Here is a 24,208-nt window from a genome sequence, read left to right as displayed (position 1 = left end):
AGACTCTTGAGAGTCTCTTGGACTGCAAGGAGATCCAACCAGTCCATTCTGAAGGAGATCAGCCCTGGGATTTCTTTGGAAGGAATGATGCTAAAGCTGAAACTCCAGTACTTTGGTCACTTCATGCGAAGAGTTGACTCATTGGAAAAGACTCTGATGCTGGGAGGGATTGGGGGCAAGAGGAGAAGGGGACGACAGAGGATGAGATGGCTGGATGGCATCACTGATTCGATGGACGTGAGTCTCGGTGAACTCCGGGAGTTGGTGTTGGACAGGGAGGCCTGGCGTGCTGCGATTCATGGGGTCGCAAAGAGTTGGACACGACTGAGCAACTGATCTGATATGATCTGATCTGATCTGATGTGTAGAGTCTTCTCTTGTATTTTTGGAAGAGGGTGTTAGTTATGACCAGTGCCTTCTCTTGGAAGAACTCTGTTAGCCTTTGCCCTGCTTCGTTCCATATTACAAGGCTAAATTTGCCTGTTACTCCAGGTGTTTCTTGACTTCCTACTTTTGCATTCTAGTCCCCTATAATGAAAAGGACATCTTCAGTTCTATGAAGACCTACAAACCCTAGAAGGGTTTGTAGGTCTTCATAGAACTGTTCAACTGAAGTGCAGCCGAGAGGAGCTACCCCACATCCGAGGTCAGGGGCAGTGGCCAAGAGGAGATACCCCATGTCCAAGGTAAGGAGCAGAGGCTGCGCTTTGCTGGAGCAGTTGTGAAGAGATACCCCACATCCAAGGTAAGAGAAACCCAAGTAAGATGGTAGGCACTGAGATAGGGCATCAGACCTAAACCACAATCACAGAAAACTAGCCAATCTGATCACACAGACCACAGCCTTGTCTAACTCAATGAAACTAAGCCATGCTGTTTGGGGCCACCCAAGACGGACCGGTCATGGTGGAGAGGTCTGACAGAATGTGGTCCACTGGAGAAGGGAATGGCAAACCACTTCAGTATTCTTGCTTTGAGAACCCCATGAACAGTATGAAAAGGCAAAAAGATAGGACACTGAAAGATGCACTCCCCAGGTCGGTAGGTGCCCAATATGCTACTGGTGATCAGTGGGTATGCTACTCCACAAAGAATGAAGGGATGGAGCCAAAGCAAAAACAATACCCAGTATCCACAATGTGGATGTGACTGGTGATAGAAGCAAGGTCCGATGCTGTAAAGAGCAATATTGCATAGAAACCTGGAATGTTGGGTCCATGAATCAAAGCAAATTGGAAGTGGTCAAACAGGAGACGGCAAGAGTGAACGTCGACATTCTAGGAATCAGCGAACTAAGATGGACTGGAATGGGTGAATTTAATTCAGATGAACATTATATCTACTACTGTGGGCAGGAATCCCTTAGAAGAAATGAAGCAGCCATCATAGTCAACAAGAGAGTCCGAAATGCAGTATTTGGATGCAATCTCAAAAAAGACAGAATGATCTCTGTTCGTTTCCAAGGCAAGCCATTCACTATCATGGTAATCCAAGTCTATGCCCCAACCAGTAACGCTGAAGAACGCTGGTTTTACCTGAGTTGTTTCGTACATTTTTCCATCAATATAAAATATGCTGTAATCATAAAGATAATACCACATTCTTTGCATTGCAATTCTTCTCTGCATACTATTTCTTGAGGGCCTGCAACTTGCTACACACTTCCCCAAAGAGACTACCTGTGATTTCATTTATATTTAACATGGATTAACAAGTGGGCAAAAGCCTTCCCACATTCGCTGCATCCACAGGGCCCCTCTCTGGTATGTTTCATTGATGAACCTTGAGCCCTGACTTTGTGGTAAAGACTTTCCCACATTCACAGAATTCATATGGCCTCTTTCCCACGTGAATTCTCTAACAGGTGATGAGATCATTTTTGTGTAAAGAGAATTTTCCACATTCAGTACATGCAAAGAAGCATTTCCTGAGTAAAATCTCTGATGTTCTATCAGGCATGTCTTCTTCCAAAATGCTTTACCACACTCGCTGCATTTGTATAGTTTCTGTCCAGTGCAAATCTGCTGATATATACCTAGAGTACTCCTTACAGAAAATGAAGTCGTTCAGTCGTGTCCGACTCTTTGTGACCCCATGGACTGTAGCCTACCAGGCTCCTCCGTCCATGGGATTTTCCAGGCAAGAATACTGGAGTGGGTTGCCATTTTCTTCTCCAGGAGATCTTGCCAACCCAGGGATTGAACCCGGGTCTCCCGCGTTGTAGGCAGACGCTTTACTTCCTGAGCCAGCAGGGAAATCTAAGCCCTTGCCACGTTCATTACACATATATGGTTTCTCTCCAGTATGAGTTCGCAGGTGTGCACTAAGTTTCCTTTTTGAGAATAAGCCTTTGCCACACATTTACTGCATATATTGGGTTTCTCTACAGTGAGTTCATTCATGCACAATGAGACTGCCTTTCTGAACGAAGCCTTTTCCACAATCACTGCATATATAGGGTTCCTCTCCAGTGTGAGTTCATTGATGTCTGATGGGGTGGGCCTTGGCTGGAGAAGCCTTTCTGCATTCACTGCATACGTAGGATTTCTCCCCTGTATGAGTTCACTCATGTACAATCAGTTGGCTCTTCACAGTAAAGCCTTTCCCACAATCACTGCATGTAAATGGTTTCTCAGTAGTATGAGTGCACTGATGTACAAGATCACCCTTCATAGTGAAGCCTTTTCCACAGACACCACACACATAGTTTTTCTCCTGTATGAGTTTGCTGATGTATGATGAGGCAGTGCTTCGTTGAAAAGCCTTTCCCACATTGACTGCACATATATAGTTTCTCTTCTCTGTGAGTTTGCTGATGCGTGCTAAGACTGTTCTTCAAGGCGAACCTTGCCCACATTCACTGCATATAAAGGGTTTCTCATATGTATGAGGTCAGTGGCGTGCAATGAGACATCTCAGTGAAGCCTTTTCCACATTCACTGAATATGTAAGGTTTCTCTCCTGTGAGATCCAACCAGTCCATCCTAAAGGAAATCAGTCCTGGAACCTCATTGGAAAGACTGATGTTGAAACTGAAACTGCTGAACTTTGACCACCTGATGCGAAGCGCTGACTCATTTGAAAAGACCCTGATGCTGAGAAAGATTGAAGGCAGGAGAAGAGGATGACAGAGGATGAGATGGTTGGATAGCATCATCAACTCAATGGACATGGGTTTGAGTAAATTCTGGGAGTTGGTGATGGACAGGGAGGCCTGGGATGCTGCAGTCCACGGGGTCACAGAATCAAACACGACTGAGTGACTGAACTGAACTGATTCTCCTTAGCCTCTCATTTTTCTCATTTGCATAGTAATTAACAGAGGTGTCCAACATCCACAGCCTTGAATGAATTGAGATGATGTTATCAGGTTTGTCATAGTTCTAGTTCAAAAAATGCTTACCAGGGACTTACCTGATGGTCCAGTGTTTAAGACTCTGTTTTCCCAATGCAGGTACCCATGATTCAATCCCTGGACAGGGAACTCAATACCACATAATGCAACTAAAGAGTTGGCATGCTACAACTAAAAGACCTCATGTGCCACAACTAAGACCCCATGCTACCAAAAAAAAAACCACTCCAATAAATTTTAGGTATCATGTTCAGTGTGCTTTTCAGGGGGGTAGGATTGAATCTAGAGTGTAAAAATTAATAAAATGTTTTTGGAGTACAACTTGCAATTGCTCAGTTTAAACCTTTCATTCTTCTAAAGGCACCAATCAACAGAAATTCAGCAGAAATTATTGTTGTGAGAACAAACATGCACAAGGATATTTATGGCATCAATTTTGACTGTTTTAAGGAAGTAAGAAATCTTGTGATCATTACCTAAACTTACTCTTGCATCTCTGCATTCATACCTTTGGATAGTGCCCCAGCATAATGACTGATCAATATGTCCCATGGGACAATAGCAAGCTTGATGCAGAGGGAAGAAAGACTTGCTCACTGAAGCGTGGTCTACTCTCTTGGAGCTCTCCTAACACATTGTAATAGAGCCCAGGCTAGGCACAGGATGAGATACTATGTGAAAAGTCACCCCACCCATTCCAGGGATATTTCCAGATATGTGGAAAAAAGGCCATCTAGATCATGTAGCCACCAGTCAGGACAGCCCACACTAGACAATTTAACTCTCAATCCACGTACTAGAGAATTAATAATTAATGTTTGTTGTCTTTAGATATTTTTAGGGAGGTAGATTTGCAATGCAGTCAAAGGTAACTAAAACCAATAGGAGTGTACATTAGTAGGTGATTGGTTAAATAAATCATGGGATGGATCTTCATGAACACTATAGACATAAAAAGAATGAAGAAGCTTGTAACTGGTACAGATACTAAGGAAAACAGCACACAGGTTCCTCAAAAAATAAAAAATAGGAATACCATAAGATTTAGCAATTTGGGTATATATCTGGAAAAAAATAAGAACTCTAACTTGAAAAGATATGTTGTTACAATTAGTGTTCAGGGCAGTGTTATTTACAACAGCCATGACATGGAAACAGTCTTCAGTGTTCATTGTCAGATGAATGGATAAAGAAATTCAACCATAAAAAGAAGGAAATCTTGCCATTTGCAACCATGAGGGATACTAAGTGAAATAAATCAAGCCAAGAAAGCTGAATATTCTATGATCTCTTTTATTTGTAAAACCTCCTCCCCAAAACCCAAACTTATAAATAATAAAGAACAGATTGTGTGCCAGAAGCTGAAAGAGGGGTGGGAGGGCAGAAATGGTGAAGGTTGTCAAATGGTACAAACATCGTTATAAGTCCAATAATAGTAACAGGATTGAAAATCATTAGCCATGAGGGGAATGCAAGCTCAAGATCAGATATGACTACAAACCTAATAGAATAGGTAATGTAACATATCACAATACCAAGTGCTGGTAAGGATGAACAATTGAATCATGTGTTGCTAGCAGAATGACTAAAATACACTTAAAATACCAAATGCCAGAGAGAATGTGGAACAAGTGGATATCATACACTGCTGGTGAGAATGTAAAATGGTAAAGTCACTCTGGAAGTGAGTTTGGTAGTTTCTTTTAAAGCTAAACACAACTTTCTTTATGTCCCAATAACCATACACCTGAATATTTATTACAGAGGAATGAAAATTTATGTCCATCCAAAACCCTGGATGCAGATTTATAGCACCTTTCTTTATAAAAGTTGAAGCCAGGAAACAATACAAACTTATCTGAAGAGTGAATGGATAAATAAACTGGTACATCCAATAATGTATACTACTCAGTAATAAAGCAATTCAACTCAAAAAAGTCTTAAGAGCAATTTCCTGAGGGACAAAAACAGATTACATGCTCCTTTTAATAAAAAACTATAAATTTGTATAAACATGTTTAAAATCCAGTTATAAAAATTAATTTCATAAGTGACAAAATTATATTGATGGAAAACTGACACATAGTTGCCAGAGGTAGGTTTGGATAGAAGGAGTGACCATAAAAAGGTAGCTTGAGGGTGTCTGTGTTGATTAAAGTTTTACGTTCTGGAGATAGCAGTTACACAAAATCTACAAATGTAATAAAGCAGCTTAGAATTCCAAAAAAAACTATTTAAAAATTCATGTAAAAAATCTAGTGAAATCTAAATTCCAAAGGTTAAGAGTTAATGGTTACGTAAAATGTTTTTATGGGGATAAGTTATATAAAGGATACAAGGGAATTTTCTGGACTACTTTTGCATTTTCTTATAAGTTAAAAATGATCTCAAGTTATCCATTTTATAAAAACAACTTTGAAGGTGGTTTTATAAAATATTTGGTTTTATTTATAAACTTAGTTAAGCAAGCTGCAAATGTGTGTACCTATTCCATTTCCTTTTTAAAACACTTGCAGTAACAATGATAAAAGCAAACAACTTTTATTTAAAACTATGGAATTACTGGAACTTCCCTGGTGGTTCAGTGGTTAAGACTTTGCCTTCCAATGCAGGGGGTGTGGGTTTGATACCTGATTTGGGAGCTAAGATCTCACATCCCTTGCAAAAAACCAAGTAATATTGTAGCAAATTCAATTAGAGTTGGGAGATGGTCCACATTAAAACACACACACACACACACACACACAAAATTATGGAATTATTCACAAGGAAACCAGAAACAAGACTCAGGTGCATCATCTGATGTCTGATGAGGTTACATTTGTAATAAAAAGCACTCAAACATTTATTATTTTCATAAAAACTCATTCCTTTGTAAGCCCACTGATATTTAACTAAAGGTACTCTACCTTTAGCATGTTCCTAAAAGTTTTAATTTCTATAGGATTCCCTGACAAATGATGAAGCAGAATGCTTCACTGAAATCTTGCCATATATACTGTCTTCTTAAAAACATTTCTCCAGTGTGACCTCTGATACTCACTGAGGTCTTCTTTCTGGGTAAAGACATTCCCATGGTCATCGTATTTCTTTTTTCTTTTCTAAATCATATTTCTACAATGAGTTCACTGATGATCAACAACAATCCCTGATAATAAAGTCTATCTTCCCACTGATGACTTTTCTAGTCTCTGCATTCACAAAATTTGTCCAAGTGTGTACGGAATATATACTTTTCAGACATAATGAAGCCAGAAAGTTTTTCCCAAGGCATCTCCACCCTGAACGTATCAAGGGCTTTTCCAACATGTTTTCACCAACAGAAAATGTGAGGTAGGATCATTAAGGCACTATTGCATTCACGCTATTCACTGGGTTTATCTCTTGGGCAAACCCTTTCATCTCCTCATGGCCCCCCATCTGATAACAACAGGTCATCCCATGACTACGTTCTGCTCTGCTAGAAGCACTGATGTTTAAAGTCTTAGCTGTCACAGAAGGCATTTCCCCAATCATTGCATTAATGGGGCTTTGGTTCACTCATAAATAATGATCTGGGACTCTCTGTTAAAGGCATTTCCAACTTGACTGGATCTACCCATTTCTCTGATGTGCATTTTCTGATGTTTCACAAGGTTTGACAAGTGGGAGAAGGCTTTCTCACAATCACTGCACCCATATGGTCTCTCTCCTGTGTGAGTCCTTTGATGGACATTGAGTACTGACTTTGTGGTGAAGGCTTTTCCACATTCATCACACTCATAGGGTTTCTCTCCTATGTGAATTCTCTGATGGGTAATGAGACCATACTTGTGGGAATAGGATTTTCCACACTCAGTACATACAAAGGGAGTCTTTCCCGTGTGACACCTCTCATGTTGTATGAGGCATATCTTCTGACTGAAGGCTTTACCACACTCGTTGCACTCATAGGGTTTCTCTCCTGTGTGAGTTCGTTGGTGTATAATGAGAGTGAGCTTTGTGGTGAAGCCTTTCCCGCATTCGTTACACCGGTAAGATTTCTCTCCTGTGTGAGTCCGCTGGTGTACCATAAGATTACTCTTCACAGTGAAGCCTTTCCCACATTCACCACATATGTACGATTTCTCCCCTGTGTGAGATCGCAGGTGTACTGTGAGATTACTCTTCACAGCGAAATCTTTCCCACATTCACTGCACAAATATGGCCTCTCTCCAGTATGAGTTCGCTGGTGTACAGCAAGATAGCGCTTCATGGTGAAGCCTTTCCCACACTCACTGCATACATAGGGTTTCTCCCCCGTGTGGGTGCGCTGATGCACAGTGAGATTACTCTTCCCGGAGAAGCCTTTTCCACATTCACCACATACGTAAGGTTTCTCTCCACTATGAGTTTGCTGATGTGCAATCAGATAGCGCTTCATGGTAAAGCCTTTTCCACACTCACTGCATACATAGGCTTTCTCTCCTGTGCAGGTTTGGTGATGTACAGGGGAGCTGCTCTTCACAGTACAGCTTTTTCTGGGCTCACTGGTTAAGTGGGGTGTGACTTGTGTTTGAGTTTTCTGATGTTTAGTTAATGTGATATTTTTGGAGGATTTCTCACATGGATCACCCCCACTGGGTTTCTCTCCAGGATGAACACTCTCATGAGAAATAAGCTGGGATTTCCTGCTGCATGGCTTCTCACTTTCAACACAGGCTAGAGATTTCTCTATTTTGTGAGTCCTCTGATGCTTAAGGAACTGGAATTGAGCGCTAATGTGTTCTGTACTTTCAGGAAATATAATTCCAGAATACAACTGTCCACAATCACTATGTAGAAAGGATTTCTCATCTCCATTAAACTTCAAAGGGTTCTTTATTCCATAGCTGCTCTTCTGGTTAATTAAACTTAAGCTTGATTCCAAAGCTTTTCTATGTAAGTTAAATATACGATCTTGAATTAGGGTGAAATGTGTTTTGCTCAGATGAACACTCTTTCTAAATGCATTCTGTTCACTGCACTGTTGCATGCTCTTCAGAAATCTTTGGTTTCCAGAGTGCTCTGGCAAATAACTGTCACCTTTCCCGGTTCCTAAGAAAAAAGGAAATGATAAATTATTTCATGAGACTGGTATGGGATGAAAGGCTTAAAAAATGCCATGGTGTGTGGGGGTGCTCTTTATTATCTACCATGTAATCCCAGTATAAAACTATAAAGATATATGAGGAAGTGAATGAATATCAGATCCAAAAAGAGACAAGGAATATATTTAAAGCTAAATACCCAGAAAGAGTTCTCATTTGGATAGATGAATATGGGGAACAGCTGTTGAGGGGGTGCATTAGTCACCCTCACAGCTGCAACTCCTTCTCTAGAAGAAACTGGAATATGACTTCCTTGGTCACTCCCCTTGCTGATTCTAACTCACTCACCTGGACAAATTCTATTCCGCATTTCATTTTCTATTATGCATGGTTCTCTTCCATGTTCCAACTTGGAAAGCATATCTGGTTTGGTACCTTGATATCCTGATCACGAGAAATGATAAAAGACTTAGATGCAAGAACTGGGTTATGATATGTCAAGATGGGAAAATACTGCATTTTATTTATTAAACATTTACTGAATTTTTAACTTTACTGGATTCCTATTAAGCATATCACATTTTATTGGATTCTACTTTTTTAATTGGAGTATAATTGCTTTACAATGTTGTGTTAGTTTCTGCTGTACAACGTGAAATCACCTATGTGGATACATATATACCCCCTTTCTCTTAAGCCTCCCTCTCCGCCCTCCCCACTTACCTCCACCTTTGCCAAATACTGCATTTTAGAAACAAAATTTCTTGTATGCAAAGCAAATGTTCTCTTTCAGGGTACAGGAGATTACACCTCTTTGGAGCCAGACAGGGAACAAAAAATCTAACTCTTTGGAAGACCACAGGGACTGCAAAGCTTTCATCAGGTGATGGAGAAAAGTCCAGTGACTCGACACCTCATAAAAGACACTGGGAGTCATCCTTACCCAGTGACACCAAATTGTTATAGTTCTCCAACATCACATCCCAGTATAGGTCTCTCTGAGCAGAATCCAGGAGCTGCCACTCCTCCCAGTTGAACTCCACAGCCACATCTTCCAGTGTCAGCAATTCCTGTAATAATAAAGTCCTGTATGATGTGAATTCCTTTCATCAATATGGAAGAAACATGAGAGAAGTTATTCTGATTTTCACCAAACCTCCTGTGTCAATATACTTTTCTCAAATACATTTCAGTTAAAAGCAAAATCCTATCTATGTATACATTTTAGCGCCTACCTATTTGCATAATATCCAAATGACATCAGGACAAATAAAACAGTCCTACATTACCATGAAACTTCACAGTCAATATAAGAATTAACTCTGAACAGACTCCACATCTGAAATTTACAAGATAATGTTTTTAATACATGTGCTGCTGCTGCTGCTGCTAAGTCGCTTCAGTCGTGTCCAACTCTGTGCGACCCCATAGACAGCAGCCCACCAGGCTCTGCCGTCCTGGGGATTCTCCAGGCAAGAACACTTGAGTGGGTTTTAATACATGTAAAAAATAGCAGAAACTATACAAGATACATCTGCAGCAAAGAAAAAAAAATAAGTTGATTAGGAAGATTTGAAAACAAAAACAAAAAATATAGTAATGAAGCAGTATCTCAACATCTAAAGGTGAAACTTTTCAAAACTGATTAAACTCTCCAAACCCCAGGCTCAGGAATCCCAACAAATTCCAAGCAGGAAATCTCTAGGTAGGGACATCAGACTAAAGCTATAATACACAAAATACAAAAGGGAACTATAAAAGCAACCAGACACAAAAGATAGATGACCTACAACAGAACTCAAAAAACATGGAATATTATCTTCAAAGTTCTGGTTTTTGTGCCAAAAAAGTCAGACATGAAGCCACCTGGTACTGAAACACAGGACTCCATAGAGTCCTGGGCAGCATTCTCTCCTTCCAGCCACACTGTATGACAGTACTCAGGAGTACTGCTAACCAAGAAAGCTCACCTAAAGTCCAGTGTCCAGAATTTTTATTGAGGCTCCCTTATATATGTATGATTTACTGAATCACTGACCACATGGCTGAACCCCACAATCCTCTATTCACACAGCTGGTCTTTGGGGCATGGACAGCCCTCACCTTGAATTGTCTTATTAGCACAAATCCTCTAGGGCCCACATGAGTCACCTCATACATAAACTATAAACAGTGGTTGCAGTGGTCTGGGATGAAAAACAAGACACTCCTAACACACGGGTAATTCCAAGGCTTTAGAGATTACCTCCCAGAAATTAGGGACAAAAGTTAGTCAAATTCCTTACTACACACTAGGTACTTATGCCCCCACGAGGTACCCTTCCCTTGAGCATGGGCTGAATTGCTTCTAAAAAACAAAATACAGCAAAAATGCTGTGATACCAATTTTAATATATATATTTTTTTGGTCTGCATGGTATGTGGGATTTAGTTCCCTGACCAGGGCTTGAACCCATGCCCCCCTACAATGGAAGTGTGTAGTCTTAACCTCTGAACCACCAGGAAAATCAAGACATGCATTTTTAATTAGGCTACATATATGATTTCCATCTTGCTAACAGAATCTGTCTGTTGACGACTTTGATGAAACAAGATGGCACGTTGGGAGGCCCATGTGATAAGGAACTCATAGTGGTCTTACATGAGCAGACAGATAGAATCTAAGGATCTCATTTGATTTCTGGAAATGAATTCTGCAAATAACTATGTAAGTGAACTCAAAGTGTATCCATCCCCAGCTGAGCCTTGGATCATGGTCAAGGAGTACTGAGCTATTATCAGTGAAGCTTGCATATTTCACACTGAATCTATTTCTCAAACTCAGAGTGAATCTCCACCACTGTTCACCAAAACATAGGTTGATTATGTTATTTTCTCATTTCAAAGGTTAAATATTTCACTTCTATCAAACTCCAAATGACTATTTTATTGAGAAATAACTGACATATATCACCATATAAATTGAAGATGTAAAGCATGATGATATGATTTACATATATTGTGAAATCACTACCACAACAGGTTCAGTCAACATCTATCTTCTCGCGTAGATACAACAAAAAGAAAAGGAAAAAGCTTTTCTCCCTGTGATGAGAACTCAGGCTTTGCTCTTAATCACTTTCCTGTACATCATACAGCAGTGTTAGCTATAGCCATCAGGTTGTTCATTACATCCGTAGTACTTACCTTACAACTCGCTTTCTTGAGTATGATTATGAAACTCACGGAATTTTATATACCTATATAGGTAATGCTCTTCAGTAAACTGCATTCATCCTTCTTTTACATGCATGATTGGTATCAGGCCAGTGGGGAGCCCCTCAGAGTCAGCAATGTTGTTAGGAGTATCACTCCATATACTTAAGTGACAGAAACCACTGAATCCCCCAGAGAGCTGATCTGCTCTCTCCTCATAGTCAACACATATCATGGAGCTTTTCATGTTTTTCTGGTTGTGATGTCTGCTAAGATAATGCAAAGTGACAGCTGATGCAACCCACAGGCTCCACCACAGTCACACATTCTCTTCTAATACTAGTTATCTGATGTGATCCCTATGAACAATATATTCCTGATTCACTCTGTCCTGATTCTGAATTCAGAGTCCAAGTTAATTTCTCCCCGGAACCCAGTCATCCCCAATTTATACTTTGTTTAGTTGAGCTGTTATTTTTTTAAGCTTACCACAAATCTATTAGACAATAAAGGAAAGATATAACAAAAAATCACCTGGGCCTTGATCATCTTCTGCGCTCAGGAAATAGTAAGTAACATGGATTCTGACTTCTGTCTCTTCTGCATTTACTGTGTCATTCTTAAAGACAGAAATCTTGGCATTCACTTAAAGATGTCCCCTGGAACGATGATATCCAACTCCAAGAACCTCCTCTTTCTTCCCTCATTCCTTGACTTGATCACTCTTTCTCCTGAACAGCCTGGACCTGTGGGCTGAAAAGCAAACTGACTTTGAGTGTATATTTCCTCTTGGCCCAAACACTGTCACTGTGGATATGCACTTATCCTTAAAGGGACCTCAGTATTTCCAGCTGTTCCTTTATTTGCTACCCTAGAGGCTTTCATACTCTGAGACAATAAGACAAGGTTATGAATGGGTGAAAGGTGTGGCTTTCTTATGTAAAGAGGAAGTGGCATGAATATTAAAGGGGAAGAGGGAAAGCATAGGCAGAGCATGATGCCTCAGAGCCTGATGAAAGCTCAGGGCAGATCAAGTTTATGGAAGAGCACACACGGAAGGTTCCAAGAATCTGGACACTCCATCTGTAAAATGCATGTGTACCCTTGCACCACTCCAAAAATTTTTATATGCTCAGTGGGTACACACACCTCAGTTTCAAGAGGATACCATGAAGTTGATCTTTAAGGTTGTCTTACTTCTCTTTGTGTATTAAAAGGATTAACCTTGCCCAACAGAGGTTGAGCTTTGCCCTTAGTTCCTGGGAGGAAACCTCTAAGCCCTCAGAATGTCAGGCCTGATTAAGAATGGCTTTGTTTACCTGAGAGGCTAGGGCCATACAGTCTATGCAAATCATGTGGTGAATGCTTATGGTGTGAATTAGAATATGCTATGCTAATTATGGTGAATGCTTATACTAATCTAGTTCAATGTTTACTTTAAAGCCATGGTAATAATTCCAGAAAAACATCTATTTCTGCTTTATTGACTATGCCAAAGCCTCTGAAGGTGTGGATCTCAATAAACTGTGGAAAATTCTGAAAGAGATGGGAATACCAGACCACCTGACCTGCCTCTTGAGAAACCTGCATGCAGGTCTGGAAGCAACAGTTAGAACTGGACATGGAGCAACAGACTGGTTCCAAATCAGGAAAGGAGTAAGTCAAGGCTGTATATTGTCACCCTGCTATTTAACTTATATGCAGCGTACATCATGAGAAATGCTGGGCTGGAGGAAGCACAAGCTAGAATCAAGATTGCCGGGAGAAATATCAGTCACCTCAGATATGCAGATGACACCAACCTTATGGTAGAAAGTGAAGAAGAACCAAAGAGCCTCTTGATGAAAGTGAAAGACGAGAGTGAAAAAGTTGGCTTAAAGCTCAACATTCAGAAAACTAAGATCATGGCATCCAGTGCCATCACTTCATGGCAAATAGATAGGGAAACAGTGGAAACAATGGCTGAGTTTATTTTTCTGGGCTCCAAAATCACTGCAGATGGTGACTGCAGCCATGAAATTAAAAGACGCTTATTCCTTGGAAGGAAAATTATGACCAACCTAGACAGCATATTCAAAAGCAGAGACATTACTTTGTCAACAAAGGTCCGTCTAATCAAGGCTATGGTTTTTCCAGTGGTCATGTATGGATGTGAGTTGGACTATAAAGAAAGCTGAGAGCAGAATTGATGCTTTTGAACTGTGGTGTTGGAGAAGACTCTTGAGAGTCCCTTGGACTGCAAGGAGATCCAACAGTCCATCCTAAAGGAGATCATTCCTGGGTGTTCACTGGAAGGACGGATGTTGAAGCTGAAACTCCAATACTTTGGCCACCTGATGCAAAGAGCTGACTCACTGGAAAAGACCCTGATGCTGGGAAAGATCGAGGGCAGGAAGAGAAGGAGGCAACAGAGGATGAGATGGTTGGATGGCATCACCGACTCGATGGGCGTGGGTTTGGGTAGACTCTGGGAGTTGATGATGGACAGGGAGGCCTGGCGTGCCGCAATTCATGGGGTTGCAGAGTTGGACACGACTGAGCGACTGAACTGAATGAATGCCAGGCTGGATGAACCACAAGCTGGAATCAAGATTACTAAGAGAAATATCAACAACCTCAGATATGCAGATATCACTCTAATGGCAGAAAGGGAAGAGGAACTAAAAAGCCTCTTGATGAGGGTGAAAGAGAAGAGTGAAAAAGCTGGCTTGAAACTCAAAATTTAAAAAAAAAAGATCATGGCACCCACTCCCATCGCTTTAGTACAAATAGAAGGGAGAAAAGTGGAAGTGGTGACAGATTTTCTTTTCTTGGGCTCCAAAATCACTGCAGGTGCTGATTGCAGCCAGGAAATGATGCGAGAGTTGGACTATATAAATTAAAGAATGCTGAGTGCCAAAGAACTGATACTTATGAATTGTGATGCTGGGAAAGACTGTTTTGTCCCTTGGACAGCAAGGAGATCAAATCAGTCAATCCTAAAGGAAATCGACCCTGAATATTTATTGGAAGGACTGTTGCTGAAGCTCCAATACTTTTGCCACCTGATGTGAAGAGCTGACTCATTGGAAAAGACCCTGATGCTGGGAAAGATTGAAGGCAAAAAGAGTAGGGGGTGACAGAGGATAAGATGTTTAGACAGCATCACCAACTCAATGGACATGAATGTGAGCAAACTCCAGGAGATACTGGAGGACAGAGGAATCTGGTGGGCTATAGCCCATGGGGTTGCAAAGAGTTGGACACTTCTTAGCCTCTGAACGATAACAACAACACAGTCAGATGATCTTCAACGAAGGTGCAAGATTAGAGCAATGAGGGAAAAGATGGTCTTTCCAACAAATATACTGAAACAACTGAATATCCAACTCCAGTTAAATAATAGACAATAAATTTAAATGTAATAGCTAAAAATACAAAGTACTTCCAGAAATTGAGAAATAAGCCACAGGCTTGGAGAAAACATTTGCAAGAGACATATCTGATAAAGGACTGCTATCCAAAATATACAAAGAACTCTTAAAAACTCAACAATAAGGAAACACAAATATAGGCAAAAGACCTGAACTGACACCTTACCAAAGAAGATACATAGATAGCAAATAAGCAAATGAAAATATGTGTAATTGGGAAACTACATCATATGTAATTAGGAAATAACAAATTAAAGAACAATGAGATACCATTACCTACCTATTGGAATAACCAAAATTCAAAATAATGACTACACCAAATGCTGAAGAGTACATGAAGCAACAGACTTATTGCTTATGGGAAGGCAAAATGTTACAGCCACTCTGGTAGACAGTTTGGCAGTTTCTTACAAAACTATATATATATATACTCTGAAAATTTATGTCTGGACAGAAACCTGATCATAGGTATATATCGCAGACTTATCCATCCAATGAGTGAACATTATTCAGCACTAAGAAGAAATCAGCTATCAAACCATGAAAAAACAAGGAGGAGCCTAAAATATCTATTATTAAGTGAAAGAAGCCAATGTAAAAAGGCTATTCACTATACAATTCCAACTACTGTAAGTGACATTCTGGAAAAGGCAAAGCTAAGGAGACAGTAAAAAGATCAGTAGTTGTCAAGAGTCGGAGGGAAGGTAGGATGAACAAGCAGAATCCAGAGGACTTTTTTAGAGCACTACAACTATTCTGTATAACACTAAAGGGTGGACACGTGTCATTTTACATTTGCCAAGACACAAACAACATATAACACCAAGAGTGAACCCTAATGCGAGTTATTTATTTTGAGTGATAATGAGTCAGTACGTAAACTGACTGTAACAAATTCACCACTCTGGGGCAGGATGCTGACAGTGGGGAAGGCTGCATATGTTGGGGCACAGAGGTATGGTATTCATAGCTTACGGTGAATGGTGTCAGATTCATGATCTCTGAAGAAGATTTAGCTTCAGGATCAGGGACCAGGCTTGATCACTCAAGAGTTTTGTGTAGCAGTTTTATTCAAGTCTGAAAAGGGAGAGACACAGACACCCGAAGGGGGATGCAGAGTGCCCCCTAGCTAGTCTTATTAAGGCCTTATATACTTTTAGCAGACCCACTCCCACAACATACATCTTACATTAACAAAATTAGAATAGAAAGATCTCATCAGACCTACTCCCACAACATCTTAAGATAACAAGATTAGTCAGAAGATTCTTTTAAGGAGAAACATGCCCTCAAGATACATTGTTATATATCGACTAAGACAAAGCAATGTAGAAAAAAAAAAGTTTGTCCTTTACTTCTTGAGAGCCCCAGACCTCTATCTCCTCCTCAGGGTCAGTGGATGTTTGTGGGAGGGGGAACCCTGGACTTCTTATCAACCTGTCTAGGAATTGACTCTCTCAGTATCCCTACTGAACTTCCCACTCAATGTTACTGTGAATCTAAAACTGCTCTTAAAAAATAAAGTCATATCCTTATCTATTTATATCTATATACACACAGTTTTCAGAAAACACATGAGGAATTTCTCATGACCTTGGGTTAGGCAGAGAAGTCTTACACAACACCGTATCAGCAAACCATAAAAGAAGACAACTGATAAACTGGACTTGTATTACCTTTTGCACATCAAAAGACACTATAAAGCTAAAGGAAAAGGTAAGCTACAAGTTGAGAAAGAAAATTTGCAAACCATGTATCTGATAAAGGACTTCTATGCACAATATCCAAACAACTCAAAAAACTCAGTTTGTTAACCAAACAACCCATTTTTAGAAAAGGGGAAAGACCTGGATAGTTTCCTTGAAAGAAGGAAACTACACAACTAAGGAAACTATAAACAAAGTGAAAAGACAGCCTTCAGAATGGGAGAAAAAATAGCAAATGAAGCAACTGACAAAGAATTAATCTCAAAAATATACGAACAGCTCATGCAGCTCAATACTAGAAAAATAAATGACCCAATCAAAAAACAGATCAAAGAACTAAACAGACATTTCTCCAAAGAAGACATACAGATGGCTAACAAACACTTGAAAATATGCTCAACATCACTCATTACCAGAGAAATGCAAATCAAAACCACAGTGAAGTTCCATCTCACACCAGTCAGAATGGCTGCTATCAAAAAGTCTACAAACAATAAATGCCGGAGAGGGTGTGGAGAAAAGGGAACCCTCTTACACTATTGGTGGGAATGCAAACTAGTACAGCCACTATGGAGAACAGTGTGCAGATTCCTTAAAAAACTGGAAATAGAACTGCCTTATGACCCAGCAATCCCACTGCTGGGCATACACACCGAGGAAATCAGAATTGAAAGAGACACGTGTACCCCAATGTTCATCGCAGCACTGTTTACAATAGACAGGACATGGAAGCAACCTAGATGTCCATCAGCAGGTGAATGGATAAGAAAGCTGTGGTACATACAAATACATAATGGAATATTACTCAGCTATTAAAAAAATGCATTTGAATCAGTTCTAATGAGGTGGATGAAACTGGAGCCTATTATACAGAGCAAAGTCAGTCAGAAAGAAAAACACCAATACAGTATATTAACACATATATATGAAATTTAGAAAGATGGTAATGACGACCCTATATGCTAAACAGCAAAAGAGATACAGATATAAAGAACAGACTTTTGGACTCTGTGGGAGAAGGCGAGGGTGGGATACTTGAGAGAACAGCATTGAAACATGTATATTACCCTATGTGAAATAGATCACCAGTCCAAGTTTGATGCACAAAACAGGGCGCTCAGGGCCGGTGCACTGGGACAACCCAGACATGGGATGCGGAGCGAGGTGGGTTCAGGATGGGGGACACATGTACACCCATGGCTGATTCCTATCAATGTATGGCAAAACCCACCACAACATTGTAATTAGCCTCCAATTAAAATAAATAATTTTTTTAAAAAAGCATTTCAGATAAAAATGCTCAAAAGAATAGGAAGAGGCAGATACTTAACATGAAATAATAATACATTTGAATCAGACATTCCCACTGAAGTCAGGAACAAAACCAGGTGCCCACTGTCAGTACTGTTACTGAGCATTATACTGGAGTTGCTAGACTATGCAGTTCATTTAATTCAAATATTTAGTGGGCATATACTCTGTGACAAGCACTATTTCATTTCCTTCTTTGTAACAAAGCAGATAACAAAGTAACAAAAGTCTCTGAATTTATGGGATTGATATTCTGGGACCCATAGACTATGTTAGATAAAAGAGAAATAATTGGGGTATAATAAGTATTGCTATTGGTAGACGATATAATTGTATATATGGAAAACCTAAGAAAATCAACTGAGGAACTACTATCAGTTCAGTTCAGTCACTCAGTCGTGTCTGACTTTGCGACCCCATGAATTGCAGGACGCCAGGCCTCCCTGTCCATCACCAACTCCCAGAGTTCACTCAGACTCACGTCCATCGAGTCAGTGATGCCATCCAGCCATCTCATCCTCTGTCGTCCCCTTCTCCTCCTGCCCCCAATCCCTCCCAGCATCAGATCTTTTCCAATGAGTCAACTCTTCGCATCAGGTGGCCAAAGTAAAAGTACTGGAGTTTCAGCTTTAGCATCATTCCTTCCAAGAACTCCCAGGGCTGATCTCCTTTAGAATGGACTGGCTGGATCTCCTTGCAGTCCAAGGGACTCTCAAGAGTCTTCTCCAACACCACAGTTCAAAAGCATCAATTCTTCGGCGCTCAGCCTTCTTCACAGTCCAACTAGCACATCCATACATGACTACTGGAAAAACCATAGCCTTGACTAGACGGACCTTTGTTGGCAAAGTAATGTCTCTGCTTTTGAATATGCTATCTAGGTTGGTCATAACTTTCCTTCCAAGGGGTAAGCGTCTTTTAATTTCATGGCTGCAGTCACCATCTGCAGTGATTTTATAATTTGGTAAGGCATTGGAATTGAAAACTTAATATGCAGAAATCATTAGTAGATGTTGTTATGTATATGACCTGAATCATTAAGAGTGGAAAGTAGATAATGATGCCATTTAAAAACATCTAACACTAACCAATACTAAGTAATAAATGTGGAAAAATAGGAACAAAACTTTAGACTACATACTAATGAAGGACACAAAAGAAGACTTGGCCAAATGGAAAAATTAAATCATTTTCTTGGATGCAAAAAAAAGGGAAAAGACTTGGATATTACACTAAAGAAGACCTATGAATGTCTATAAACACATGAAAAGATGATCAACATTATTTGTCACTAGGGAAACTAAGATGATGGTAAAATTCTACTACATGCCAACTAGAAAGATAAGAAAAAGACTAACAATTGTAAATACTGATGAGAATGAGGAGAAATTAGAACTCTCATACAATCATGGTAAACTGGTATAGGCACTTTTGAAACTCTGTAAAACACATACTTAGGAACCAGTCATTCCACTCAGAGGAATCTAACAGAAATGAAAACATTTCCAACTTGTACCTGAATGTATGTAGCAACATTATTCACCATGGTCTCAAACGGAAAATAATTCCAATAACTGATTTCATGTATGAAATGAATTATATACATTCAATAGATCATTCATGAATAGAATTGAAGAGAATATTTCCCAATTCATTATATGAGGCCATTTAGTTTTAAAAAATACAATTCTATCTGGTCATAATTTCAAAAGTTTTTCTGTAGAAACTGACAGCCTGATCTTTAAATACAAATAGCAGTGTAAAAGGTCTAGAACAGGAAAAAAAAAAAAACCTGTGAAAAAGAACAAAGTTGGTGGGTTGACACTACCTGACTTCAAGAATTTATATCAAGCTACAGTAATCATGGAAAAAGCAAGAGAGTTCCAGAAAAACATCTCTTTCTGCTTTAGTGACTATGCCAAAGCTTTTGACTGTGTGGGTCACAATAAACTGTGGAAAATTCTGAAAGAGATGGGAATACCAGACCACCTGATCTGCCTCTTGAGAAATTTGTATGCAGGTCAGGAAGCAACAGTTAGAACTGGACATGGAACAACAGACTGGTTCCAAATAGGAAAAGGAGTTTGTCAAGGCTGTATATTGTCACCCTGTTTATTTAACTTATATGCAGAGTACATCATGAGAAACACTGGACTGTTAGAAACACAAGCTGGAATCAAGACTGCCAGGAGAAATATCAATAACCTCAGATATGCAGATGACACCACCTTTATGGCAGAAAGTGAAGAGGAACTAAAAAGCCTCTTGATGAAAGTGAAAGTGGAGAGTGAAAAGGTTGGCTTAAGGCTCAACATTCAGAAAATGAAGATCATGGCATCTGGTCCCACCACTTCATGGGAAATAGATGGGGAAACAGTGGAAACAGTGTCAGACTTTATTTTTTTGGGCTCCAAAATCACTACAGATGGTGACTGCAGCCATGAAATTAAAAGACGCTTACTCCTTGGAAGGAAAGTTATGACCAACCTAGACAGCATATTCAAAAGCAGAGACATTACTTTGCCAACAAAGGTTCGTCTAGTCAAGGCTATGGTTTTTCCTGTGGTTGTGTATGGATGTGAGAGTTGGACTGTGAAGAAGGCTGAGCGCCGAAGAATTGATGCTTTTGAACTGTGGTGTTGGAGAAGACTCTTGAGAGTCCCTTGGACTGCAAGGAGATCCAGCCAGTCCATTCTAAAGGAGATCAGCCCTGGGATTTCTTTGGAAGGAATGATGCTGGAGCTCCAGTACTTTGGCCACCTGATGCGAAGAGTTGACTCATTGGAGAAGACTCTGATGCTGGGAGGGATTGGGGGCAAGAGGAGAAGGAGACGACCGAGGATGAGATGGTTGGATGGCATCACTGACTCGATGGACGTGAGTCTGAGTGAACTCCAGGAGTTGGTGATGGACAGGGAGGCCTGGCATGCTGCGATTCATGGGGTGGCAAAGAGTCGGACACGACTGAGCGACTGATCTGATCATTCAATTTACATAAACGTTTTAAAAAATATAAAGTAACGTATTGTAATGTAGAATAGATTGGTGGTTGAATAGATCGGTGGTTGCTTGGGGAGGTGTGCGGAATATGACAGGCAGAGATTAAAAGGAACACAATGAAACTTCTCAAGATGACAGGTATGTTCACTGTCTTCATGGTGTTGATACTTTCATGAGTATATGGGAGTGGAAATTTGAGTGCACAGAGGATCAAGGAAGATTTCTGGGATAAGAAATGTTTTAAAATTGAACTGTGTAACTCTAGAAATTCAAAGTACTGAAGTGTATATTTGTACATAGTGACTTTTCAGCAAATAAAACTACAATAAAAAAAAAAAAAAAGACTTCCTTTTCTACAGTAGAAAAAACCAAACCATCCAAAGAACGAACCCATCAACTGAAATTTCCAAAAAAGGTCAAAGAAAAGAGTTCACCAAGAAATAAAAGTAGCCAGAAATCTCGGGGAGAGAAAAAAAAGGCGCCATAAATTTTTAAGTGAAGTGGTAGAATCAGAAAGTAATCAGAAAGTCAAAATGGATTAATGAAATTATAATCGAATACTTTTGAATACTGTATGTCAACACTACCTCCATTAACGAATACATTTGATTCCAGACACCGTGCCAGTGGTTCACCAACCTGAGTTGATACTACTGGAACTATTTTTAAAAAGTATAAATATCTCAGATGCAAATATGTTGGGAACAGATAAATTAAGTGATACAGTCACCTATCATGCTTACACAGATAATCCAAAATGTTTTAAAAAATCTCCTTTGATATAAAACCGCCTATTAAAAAAATTCGCACTGCAGAACAGAATACAGGGTAAGGGAGAAGCTTTTACTTGAGTAAGAATGACCCTAAGCGGAAATATCCAAAAGTATAATAAACCTAGAGACAAGAGGAATGGAAACTATATTAGATTACATTAAAAACAGTAAATTTATAACTACATCAACCACACTGAAATTTGTGAGGACGGTGAGAACAGTGGTGATGCGGGGAGCCGAAGTTTTTAGTAGGGTCCTTGAGGACAGACTACAAGGAGAGAATTGTACTCGGATTAACTGGGGAAATGCAGTCTTCAAGTCTGTTTACGGCATTTGACCCTGAGCCTACGGATTCTCCAGGGACCCTGGGCCTCCTCAAATACTGAAAGCCCCCCACCAGGCCATCTAAATGCCAGATTAAACTCCAAACATGACCAAGAAACCAAGAGACAGCCCCTAACCCAGGTGTCTCTAACAGAGTCGCAGGTTAACCAGGACGAGACAGCGCGTTCACCGATACAAACTTTCATCACAGTTCGCAATCACGGAGCCCCACAAGCAGAGCGATCCAAATCCTGACTGAGTCGGACCTTCAATCAATGATTTCTTCAGACTCTTAATCACAGATTGCCAAAGGCCTCATCATTAACTCCCAGAAGTCTCAGAGGCCGAATCTAAATAAAATCCCAATTACGGTCCTTCACACATGCTCCGGTTTCACAGACCCCACAGGCCGTGAATACAAGCCCAGAACCCGACTCACCTGATCCCAAACCCGTCCAGACACCGCTGGCAGCAACAGAATGCTGGAGCCCGCTTTCTCTACCGAGGCCTTTCACGGTCCCTGGGGACGCCTACCTGCTGGTTCAGGTTATCAGCCGACGACCTTGGAGCGCTGCCGGATTTCCGGATTCCGTCAGCAGACTCCACTTTATGACGTAACATGGCCCCACCCACCTCGGCGTTTTTGACGAGACAGGCCGTGGGAAGAAATTGAAATCATTCCTGGCACCCTAAATGCTTTTACCTCCTGGTTGCAAGGAATAACCAACCATTCTGTACTAACTGAGTTAAGATTTCAGAGGTCAATGTCGTCCCAAGGCTAACGTGGCGAGTTCAGCCGGCTGAGGAAAAAAGAAAACTTTAAAGCTGGAGCCCGACGGGCGCGGCCATCTTAGAAGGCAGGTGTCCGTAGACGGAAAGGGCTCAGGCGCCCGGTGACTTGGGAAGATTAAAGATAGAAGTCGAGACCTCTCTGGAGAGGCAGCGGCCACTGAGTTGACAAAAGTAGTGGTCACTTATAATCTTAGGTTTGTGGAGAGAGCAGTTAAATGTGGGGTGGGTAAAGGCTTATGTAGTTTAGAAGAATTAACAGCTTTTGTAGAGGTGTGCATGCAAAGTCACTTCAGTCATGTCCGACTCTTTAAGATCCCATGGGCTGTAGCCCGCCAGGTTCTTTTGTCCATGGGATTCTCCAAGCAAGAACACAGGAGTGGCTTCCCATGCCTTTCTGCGGGGGACCGTCCGGACCCAGGGATCGAACTTTGGGCATCTGCATTTTAAGCAGATTGTTTACCTCTAGTTCAGTTGCTCAGTTGTGTCCGCCTCTTTGCCACCGGCTAAACCAGGGGGAATAGCTAAAGGTACATCTCGATTAAAAAAAAAAAAAAAAAAAAAAAGCTAAGATTCGCGTGGGATGGACACATAGCGACATCTAGTGGGTTAGGGGATGAGGTGGAAATGTGTGAACTACGTTTTGTAAAAAGGAAATGGTGACACTGGGGCATTTGAGAATGTAAAATTATGAGATAATACAATTATCATACTTGGCATAGTTCACAAATGAAAAAAAAACAATGCTTTTAAATGTTATTTTTATGTAGGCATGGGAAGTTTAATTCTAGAGGGTTTAAAGATGATTTTTAGAAGGCAACCTAGATCCAATTTAAATTTTTCATTCTTTGACCAAGCAATTCTAATCCCAACAATTTATTTGGTAAAAAGTTTTATTAACCACAGAGGCTTTTGTAGTAAACAAAGGAAAAGCCTAAGTGTACAGTAATAGATGCTTAGCATCAATAGCAACCTTTGGGTTTTCTAGAATAAGAATGTTGCGTTTTTTGTTTTTTTTTTTAATTTTGTAATAAAATTATATATATTAAAAAAAAAATAGATGCTTTGGTAAATTATGGGCTATCCACTCAGTACAACAGTATATAACATTTAAAGATTGTTAGTATAAATAAGGAAAATGGTTTTTCCAGTAGTCATGTATGGATATGAGAGTTGGACTATAAATAAAGCTGAGCACCGAAGAATTGATGCTTTTGAACTGTGGTGTTGCAGAAGACTCTCGAGAGTCCCTTGGACTGCAAGGAGATCCAACCAGACGATCCTAAAGGAAAT

At 40.2% G+C, this 24,208-nt stretch overlaps 1 protein-coding gene across 6 annotated transcripts; it reads right to left on the bottom strand.

The window, feature by feature from the left end:
* Positions 1-4,632: 4,632 nt before the first annotated feature.
* ZNF614 (zinc finger protein 614) lies at positions 4,633-23,001 on the bottom strand. Of its 6 annotated transcripts, none has more exons than XM_055552950.1 (5): positions 22,566-23,000; positions 12,134-12,352; positions 9,348-9,490; positions 8,753-8,848; positions 4,633-8,411 (listed from the first exon to the last, which is right to left on the bottom strand). In XM_055552950.1, exons 3-5 carry the CDS (start codon positions 9,379-9,381, stop codon positions 6,892-6,894), a joined length of 1,650 nt encoding a protein of 549 aa, XP_055408925.1. In that variant the 5' UTR covers positions 9,382-9,490; positions 12,134-12,352; positions 22,566-23,000; the 3' UTR covers positions 4,633-6,891. The 6 variants fall into 6 exon arrangements, with proteins under 6 accessions (XP_055408925.1, XP_055408922.1, XP_055408923.1 ...); XM_055552947.1 differs by having other exon boundaries at positions 9,348-9,474; XM_055552948.1 differs by having other exon boundaries at positions 9,348-9,474; positions 22,661-23,000.
* Between the last annotated feature and the right edge of the window lie 1,207 nt (positions 23,002-24,208).

Source organism: Bubalus kerabau, chromosome 17 (assembly GCF_029407905.1).
Source record: "Bubalus kerabau isolate K-KA32 ecotype Philippines breed swamp buffalo chromosome 17, PCC_UOA_SB_1v2, whole genome shotgun sequence".
NCBI lineage: Eukaryota > Metazoa > Chordata > Mammalia > Artiodactyla > Bovidae > Bubalus > Bubalus kerabau.
Note: the sequence above shows the minus strand (reverse complement) of the source record. Positions and strands in the feature narration are given on the sequence as shown.

Excerpts from the sequence above, each read along its gene's own strand:
- ZNF614 (XM_055552947.1), bottom strand. Across the intron at positions 8,849-9,347 it reads TAACAATTTGGTGTCACTGG|GATATCAAGGTACCAAACCA; the intron begins GTAAGGATGACT and ends TCTCGTGATCAG. Across the intron at positions 8,412-8,752 it reads GCGGAATAGAATTTGTCCAG|GAACCGGGAAAGGTGACAGT; the intron begins GTGAGTGAGTTA and ends CTTTTTTCTTAG.